Source organism: Sinocyclocheilus anshuiensis, unplaced genomic scaffold (genome assembly GCF_001515605.1).
Source record: "Sinocyclocheilus anshuiensis isolate Anshui unplaced genomic scaffold, SAMN03320099.WGS_v1.1 scaffold451, whole genome shotgun sequence".
In the NCBI taxonomy this organism is placed as follows: Eukaryota; Metazoa; Chordata; class Actinopteri; order Cypriniformes; family Cyprinidae; genus Sinocyclocheilus; species Sinocyclocheilus anshuiensis.
Genome location: NW_015549630.1, coordinates 1,301,087 through 1,310,635, shown reverse-complemented (window position 1 = coordinate 1,310,635; position 9,549 = coordinate 1,301,087). Strand labels below are relative to the sequence as shown.

The 9,549-nt window shown below is 35.5% G+C and overlaps 1 protein-coding gene and 1 long non-coding RNA gene across 2 annotated transcripts in view; one reads left to right on the top strand and one right to left on the bottom strand.

The window, feature by feature from the left end:
- Nucleotides 1–9,549, bottom strand: part of rimbp2b (RIMS binding protein 2b) — a 141,387-nt gene that overhangs the window by 41,839 nt on the left and 89,999 nt on the right. The window contains exons 6-7 of the mRNA XM_016448627.1: nt 5,265–5,369; nt 1,011–1,061 (exon numbers count right to left, since the gene is read on the bottom strand). Of these exons, the coding sequence (XP_016304113.1) occupies nt 1,011–1,061; nt 5,265–5,366 (153 nt within the window). The 5' untranslated portion in view covers nt 5,367–5,369. The remainder of the gene's footprint in view (nt 1–1,010; nt 1,062–5,264; nt 5,370–9,549) is intronic.
- LOC107659614 (uncharacterized) overlaps nt 1–9,549 on the top strand; it is a 25,067-nt gene that overhangs the window by 2,819 nt on the left and 12,699 nt on the right. The gene's annotated exons all lie outside the window — the stretch shown is intronic.

The following is a 9,549-nucleotide window of genomic DNA, read 5'->3' as shown; positions in this document are numbered from 1 at the left end:
TCTGTAAATGAAAAAAAAAAAAAAAAAAAAGACCAGTAACATAGTGACAACAGATGTAAGGAACCAAACAAATCACAGTTGCACACATGAGCATTTCTTCAGTTTCAGAAGTCACAGAGACCCAACATGAGTACAGCCCCCCATTTTCCCTTAATTGCCCATTAATACCAGCAATGAATGAAAAGCAGAAAGTAGAATATGGTAAATAAATCATAAAATAGATGTACATTAGTTTAAAACACTCAACAATGGTCAGTAGGGCTGTCAAAATGACTGAAAAACTAAATTCGAATTTTCTACTTAAATATGATCAAAATTCGAATTATATTCGAATTTAAAAGGCATAATTTCAGTTAGGGAAAAAAAGCTTTTGGCTTCTCTCCCGAGGCCACAAGAGAGCCCCGCTAGAAAATGTGATAAATATGCGTTCTGTGTGAACGGCTTGGTTTCAGTTTGGACATAAATAACATTTTCTCTACACTGATGCTCTCGTTTTCCGCAATATATTGAATGAACAACGTAGCAGCGCCGCATCTAGTGGGTTCAACTGGATAGGCTAACAAAAGCATTAAAATGCAATGACACTTACATCGTCATCGCATCTCGTGTGCCATTGATAAGGCTGCCTGACGGCTGACGCAGACCTAAAATTCGAATGCAACGTTTTTGCATTCGAATGTGGATTTTTTTTTTTTATTCGACGAATATTCGAAATTCAAATTTTTTTTTGACAGCCCTAATGGTCAGCAAGGATATTTACACAAGAACTTTTATTTATTTATTTATTTATTAAATTTGTCTGAATAACTCAAAATATCAAAATGGTGTAAGCTAAGATGTGACTCATATGGTAGCCAGATTTTTGGCTAATATGAGAAAATATACGATGACGCATGTGGAATGTGCTGTACTATCACAGTCAGCCAAGATACGATTTAAAATGCATGCTTATATGCACACTCACATACACATGCACTGACATTCATGAGTAGATAGACATTGTTACTCACCTCTAACAGATGGACGGCACCTTCATGTTCCCTCTTAGCCTCAACTTGAGCCTATAAACAACACAAAAATAATATATAACGGCATTAATACCAAGTCAGTCATGGTATACTTAATAAAAGTCACAGCAAAAAATATTTCTACACGATCCTTGTGTATAAACGTTCTATTCCCAAGTTTGGTTGAATAGGTTTTAGGCAACAAGGACTGCAGTGCATTGTAGGGTCATTCATTGTAACTCTCAGCAGCTGTGGAAAACAGCATTCAGTTCCACATGAACAGAGGAACATCTGTTTGAGTGTCAGCCTCTTCAGTATCACAACATGAGGGAACATTTCAGAAATATGCATGGAGATTCACCTTCAGAACAACAAAACTGGGTTCTTAATGTCTTGACTTCTTCTGATGAGCGTGTGTGTGTCATTTATTCTGTTTATTCTCCTCTGTAATCACAGTGCTCCATTCAATAAAGACAGACAATAACTCAAACGTTTCAGCGTGTGACAATGTTCACGCGTTCTGGAGAAAATGTCAGATTTGATCACCTGCTCTGCTGTTTCATTAGAGAGTAATTTACTCCAAGTGGTGAGACAGCGGCACTTTTCTCTTCATTCAAACGAGAAATGAGAGGAAAATTTCAGAGAGTTACCTACAATTGCTGAAACAGTTTTTAATTAAACATGTCTCTTCATTAGGAGCACTTTGACAGCTGGATTTTATTTTAGGGTGTTTCTTAAATTTCAAGCATTTTTCCTGTCAGAGGGGTTGATTTTTTTTTTTTTTTATTAAAACTTTTTTTTAATTATTATATGAAAGTCACATTACATTTTTACTATGCCTTCATCAATAATCTTTTGAAAATACCTTATGTGTAAAGTTTTGTTATTGTCCTAAAGCTAGACTTTCTATCTTAAATTATGAAAACCCATCAAAAAAATTATAATTACATGTTTAATATATAATTTAAACTAAGAATGTAATTTCAATATTTCTGTGATTTTTTTTTAATTCATCTGTTCCACACAACCAACAATTTTGGCCCTAATAAGGTTTGTCAAATGATGCAAAAAGTTGGACATTTTTATTTAATTGTATTTATTTAGCATACATATGATGCTATGAAATCATCCTTAGCAAAACAAAGTCATTTGTCAGTGTCATTTTAACAGTCATGTTAAAAAATAAATAAACATATTTCAGACAGTCAAATAAATTAAAATTCACATAGCCCCTAGTTAAAAAAATAGCTATGACCAGTCCAAAATCACCTGACAAAACCACCAGCTGATTAATCATCTAGACCAGCTTGTACCAACCTGAAACCATGTAAAACCATCTATCCCCAGAATCGGGATATGGCCCTAAAAAACGGGATATGGCCCTAAAGGTTGCAATTAAATCTAATGTAAGCAGAGATAGACATACTTTTATTATGTTACGAAATAGGGTAGTTAAAGAACTAAGAGTAGCTAAAGCTAACTTCTTTCTGAATATAATAGAAAAAGCAGGAGGCAATACTAAGTCTATTTGGAGTCAGTTAAAAATATTAATGGGACATAATTCTAAATCACTTGAACGCGTTGTTGATGGAAAACTTCAGAATAAACCAGCTGAAGTAGCTGATGTTCTTAATAATTATTTTGTTGATTCAGTAGAGAATATCATTAAGTATATTACTCCTGAGTATAAGAACACTTTTTGTCAAGTTAAACAGACAGAACCAGCTTTCAACATAGTATCTATCACTGAGTCAGATGTGATGAGAGTGATTAGATCCCTCAGGCCATCTCGAACTAAAAATGCCATTGGGATGAATACATGTACGTTGAAAGAGCTCTCAGAAATCAAGCGTAGCGTTAGTTCTGGCAGGTCACGTTAGTCGAGCTCGCATCAGCTGACTCTCAGCTGATCCCCATTTACCTATAGGAATACGACACCTATCTAAGCATTCATATATAAGGACCCTCAGTGTTATCAGCAGTTTTCGCATTGCTCAATAGCTAATTACCCTCCTCCATCCCCAACTCCTCCTTTGTCAGTCGGGATTCAGCCTCTGATTCTCCTTTGAATCAGACTAATTCTAAAATGTGTACATAAAATTATTGAACTTTAACAATATCTGCAATACATTTATGTTGGTTCTGTTCTGTTTACCCTGGGGGGTTATTGCTGCTCTCCCTGCTCTCATCCATGCTAGGCTGCATGGATGCGCAGGGAGTTCTTGCCCAGAACGGAACCATACCGCCAATCCAAACTGTATGCTAATTGTCAATCATATCTGATGATAGTGGTCCTGACAGAAGTATTAGTTAACCCGATTACAAAAATTGTAAATCTTTCATTTACTCATGGGATGTTCCCAAATGTGTGGAAATTAGCTGCTGTAATTCCCATATTTAAAGGAGGTAATCATCTATCCACCAACAACTACAGACTTGTTAGCATTTTGCCCGTGGTTTCCAAGGTGGCCGAAAAACTAGTTGCAGAAGAAATGATAAATCATTTAAATACCAGTGCTTATCCTTTACATCCACATCAGTTTGTTTTCCGTACTAATCACTCAACAGATACAGCCAATTGCCTTTGATACCATTAATCATGGAATTCTCTTATCTAAATTGAATGCATTTAATTTTTCTGTAGATACTATTAAATGGGTAGAATCATATTTAACACATCAGTCTCAGTTGGTTAGAGTGAAGAATCATCAATCAGGTGTTGTTTCATTGTCAGCAGGTGTCCCACAAGGTTCGATCTTGGGCCCACTTTTATTTTCATTGTATGTAAATGATTTGCCAAATGTTTGTCTCAATTCTAACATCCAGATGTATGCTGATGACACAGTAGTTTTTGTACATGCTAATAGTGCAGCTCAAGCTGCTGTTCAGTTAACAAACTCAATGTTTAAGATCACAGAATGGATAAAACATAATTGCTTACAACTAAATGTTTCGAAAACTGTATGTATGTTTTTCCGTAAATCTAAAAGTTGCCGTGTGGAGCCAGATGTAGTCATAGATGGGGAGAGACTACAAGTCATCTCAGATTTTAAATATCTGGGTGTATATATTGATAGCAATCTTACTTTTAGATTGCATATCAAGAATGTTTGCAATAACATTAAGTTCAACTTGGCAAATTTTAGATATGCCCATAGCTGCATGTCAACTAAGGCTGCAAAGATGTTTATGCATTCAATGATCTTCTCACATATCACCTATTGTTTGACAACCTGGTCACAAGCAAGTAATACTTCTCTCACACCAATTCTCTCTCTATATAAACAAACTTTGAAAGTTTTAGATAAGAAATCCATACACCATCATCATTGTGATATTTAAAAAAAATACAACATTTTAAGTTGGGAAAATTTGATTGTATATTCAGATCTTTGCCTTATGTATAAAATTAAACATGGACTGGCTCCTCCTGTATTGAGCCAGTTTGTAAACATAGCATCAAATGGTTACAGATTAACGAGAAGTGCAGTAAGAGGTGATTGCATAGTCCCTTTATTTAGTCAAAGACTGTTTTTGGTTAGGGCTGCTCATGAGTGGAACTCCATCCCAACTTACATTACAAATTTGAATACTTATACCTCTTTTAAGTTTCACTTAAAGAAGTGGTTAATTGAGAGTCAGTATTGCCAACATTAATTTTACAACTAAATTCTACTGCCTTCTTGTCTTGTCTGTGTTACTAGTTGAGATTTTTATGCTACATACATGAGGTTGTTTGGTTGATTACTGATTGAATGATTAATGCTACTGTTACTTGTCTGTATGCTTACATTGTCTTTGCCTGCATATTGATATTATGGATTTAGTGATACATTGGTTATTTTGTCTGACAGCTGGATTGTGTATGTGTTTGAGTGAGCTGGTATTGATCTGTTGGATCAAGGTATAGTATAATTTTTAAGCGGATGGTAATTTTTTTTAGGAATGGTGTAAATTTTATATGTATTTTGAAGCATGTATTTATTATGTATTGATTAATTGTTTTATATTTTTAGGGTGACAATTTTATGATCTGGGTAATTCTGGCACATTGTACATTTATGTATTATTGATGTGCATTGTCCCTGTTAAATAAACCTGAAAAATAAAAAAAATTAAAAATCTGGTCTTAATCAGAATCTGGTTTGTTTAAATAGACCAAAAGCCTTAAGTATGAAACAAGGTCTTCTACACTCTACAGCATGTGCATAAGCTCCATCCTAAGGTTTGGTGTGGATGGAAACCCTGATCTCTCACCTTCTGCAGAAGGTCAATCTCCTGCTGTTTGGCACTGAGGACGGCCAAGGCTTGTTCATGCTCTAATTCTAGCTGCTGCCTCCTCTCTGCAGCCTCTCGCATATGCTGGGAAAGAGAGAAGAGAGAGCAGGAGGTAAGAGGAAACTCAGCAAAGGATGAACACAGACAGAATGAGAGCAACCATCAATCAGGGATAGTTCATCCAAAATAGAAAACTCAGTTGTCATTTTCTCACCCTCGTGATGACTTACTTGCTTGAGAGGAACACAAAAGGAGATATTAAGAAGAATGTCCAAGCTGCTTTTTTTCCCCATGCAATTAAAGCGGATGGGATCAGGGACAGCTGCGGTAACCATTGACTTTCATTGTAAAACAGCAGCTTGGACATGATGTTAGATAACTATCTTTGTGTTGCATGCAAGAATGTAAAAGTATGGGTTTGGAACAGGGTCAGTAAATGATAACAAAATATTTGATTTTAGGTGAAATAATTCCTTTAAAATCTTTTTTAGGTCACACTGAAACACTTTTAGCTTTGGTTAAAGTCCCTGCACTGATATATAGACCCTCTTTTTATATCAGCTTATAAAAGATCATCAGTCTCCAGGAGCACCAGAGACAAAAATCCCTTCTAATCCTGGAATATCTGATGTAAACGCTAAGATTTCTTTCTTACCTGACCAAATCGACTCAGAATTAGGGGCCGTTCACACTGAACGCATTGCACTGCACTGCTTTTTAATTGTTTTTCTATGTAAACATGCACTTGACCACTGCGCTTATGCATTGTCCAGCAAATGACATCCATCTAAAACCTAAAAGAAGTTAAACTGTTTAAAACGTGTCTCTAGATGTTGTAGGTTTTTTTATTCCCCTGCCCCCGTCTCACATTTTTAAAAGTAAAATCGCATTATGTGTGAACGGCCCCTTACTGTGTTAACACCTTCAGAATACGGACACTTATTTGTCCTCTAATGAGCTAAAATGTTTTTTTAAGGGACAGTACATCCAAAGATGATTCTATAAAGTCATTTGAAACCCATATGTTGATTCTTTAAATGATTTTCAGTGAATTGAACTGAGTCAGGGTAGCACTATTTTTTATTTTTAAAAGGAATCAAATTTAGGCTGTAAGGGACAGTACAATGCATTCAAAGGATTGTTTAACAAATTATTGACTGTGCAACTTGAAGTAGACAAAAACTCTATAGAACCGTTTTTAAAGTTGTGAAAATTATTACCTTTATACAGTATTTATACAGTCATTGTAAAGACTGTAAGTCTATCCCTCACAGCCTTGTGTTAAATTCCATCTGTTCATTTCAAGTTATTGTATGACTTTAGGAGACTTGGAATGTAGACATAGTCACTACAGACTGTTGTTGCATGGTTTTGAGCTGCACTTCAGTAATTTTCCACTGGAAAAATAACAGCATATGGTTTTGAAATGACATGAAGGTGAGTAAATAATGAAAGAATCTTAATTTTGGGGTGAACTTTCCCTTTAAGCACTGAAAACAACAGCAAAATGTTGTAAATCAAGCTTGTGTCATTTGCTTCACCCCTTCAGGTAAAGCAAAAACAGAAGTGAAGCATCATGTCAATCAGCCAGACTAAGCACAGCCACGGAGCTTCGCATGATCAATAAAGGGCTTAAGGGTCACGGCTCTGTACATGAAAGGGTGTGTGCAAACAACACAGCATGTTCGATCAGCGCCGATTACTGCCCAACAACATCCCCAGAAGCTCTTCTGACCTGTTAAAAGTACACGGTGACAAAACCTAGCAATTTTCTTTCCATTTGTGACATGTGAGGTTACAGGGGATAAAGGGAAAGGAGGGATTTTCCATGCTGCTATGAAAGAGGAGTGCAGGGAAGAGGAAGGTTAGAATAATCTAACCTTCAGAGGACAAATAAACTGTACTGTGTGTGAAATATATTATGGTTATCTGATCTATTTATGTATTTCTCAGTACTTATTTACTAAAGTACTTATTTATTAAATAACTTAATCATTTTAACATATATAAATATTTTGTCAATTGATTTATTTACTTATTTATTCATTCAGTAATTCATTCATTTGTGACTTATGTTTTAAGTTAAATATTTAATGGAAAATGGTCCAGTCATAACTGCACAACAAAAAAAAAACCTTCAAGATCATATAATGATCACCCTGTTGCAGTTTATTTTGCAATAATAAATCATCTGCATACAAACTAGACAATATGACCACAGAATAAAAATGAAACATCTAAACCACTAAAATAATGTGATACTACCAGTTTACTTTTTTTTTTTTTTAAACAAAGACTGATAGTTTCAACATATTTCACACTTTGTACATTCAGCAAAACTGTCACCTCATAACTGAAATAAAAAAAAAACAGTATATTTTAAGAATATTAACAGCATGTATATCTCACATTCAAAAGAAGAGCTGAGTTAGTTTTTGTGAGGGGAGGGTGTAATTGTGCATAACTGTTGTGTCATGCACAAATGCATTCAGCAGTGCCTCAGCCGGCCGACCATTCAGATCACATACAGCATCCAGATCAGCTGTTAGTACTCAGTCAAAAGGTCCACATTCAGTTAGTGCTGGCTTCTGTAAAGTCTTTAGATATACCTGATGAATGAAAAATATGGAGGGAGGCAGGGAGAGGGGAGGGGCAGGAGAGGGTTAGACGTTAGGGGAGGGGTAGGGCGCTCCAGGACTCCTAGTCGATCACAGATCCACACTTTGAGGGTGCACGACAGCTCTAAAACCATAAAAGAGTACAAGGCGAGTAAAAGAGGTGAAAACACAGATGAAAGTGGAGGTCATGATATAAATCGTTATACATTGCCAGCCGGATTTCCTGAAACATCTGTCATGAGCTTGGATACTGGCATAGTTCACACTAAGATAAAGGACTAACATTTTCACTTTGCCATCACACATTTTGACTCAGTCAACATGAAAGCTAATCAGGCAACCAGTCAAGAACATTTCCAGATCGTAATTTCTACTTTATTTTGTACTCCAAATTGATTAAAAAAAAAAACTTGTGATTTTAGGTTGGAATGACTTGATATGGTGAATCTCACAAAATATAATATATCACCCAAGAATATAAAGAAAAAATATTATTATATTTTCCATAATGAAAATGAAGCCTATTTTATGGCCATAAAGAGATTTTACATAAATAGTTGTGACATTATTTTTTATGACTATTACGCACAGATTAAATTCTTATTACAGTAATGTAAAAAAGGTCATTTTCAATACTGTAATTATTTATTAATTATTAATTATTTAGTTGTATTATTAAGGAAATATTTACACATCACTGTATAAAAGTATTTGTTGTAAAGCTGTAATTTACAGTGCCTTGCAAAAGTATTCAAATTTTTTCACGTTATGTTATGTTCCTGCCTTATGTAAAACTGCTTTAAATTACTTTTTTTCCCATATCAATCTACACTCCATAAACCATATAGACAAAGCAAATACAGAAATGTCACAACCTCGTAAAATTGAAAATTGAAAACTGAAATAAGTACATTACATAAGTATTCATACCCTTAACTAAATATTTAGCTGAAACACCTTTACAGCCTCCAGTCTTTTTTGTTTGATGTGACAAGATTTGCTCATCTGCATTTGGCAATTATTTGCCATTCTTCTCCTCACCTCTTCACCTCTCAAGCTCTGTCAGGTTGGATGGGGGCAGATGCACATTTTCAGGTTTCTCCAGAAATATTTGATTGGGTTCAAGCTCAGGCTCGGCTCCAGAGAATCTTGTTTCTCACAGTCTGAGGGTCCTTTAGGTGCTTTTTTGCAAATTTCAAGTGTGTTTTCATGTGCCTTCACTGAAGAGAGGATTGAGTTTGGCCACACCGCCATAAAGCCCGGATCGGTGGAGTGTTGCAGTGATGTTTGTCCTTCTGTAGGTTTCTCCTTTCTCCACATATGATCATGGAGCCCAACTAGAGTGACCATCAGGTTGTTGGTCACCACTCTAACCAAAGCCCTTCTCCATCAGTTGCTCAGTTTGTCCAGGAGGCCAGCTCTAGGAAGAGTTCCGGTTGTTTCAAACTTCTTCAATTAAGGGTAACACAGACTACATGCTTCTGTGACCATTGAATGCTCCTGAGCTAAATTTCAACTGTCCCATATAAAGGTATGAATACTTATGCAATGGAATCATTTAAGTTTTTTGTTTTTAATAAATTTGCAAATATGTTAAAAAACTGGTTTTTGCTTTACCATTATGGTGTATGGAGTGTAGATTGATG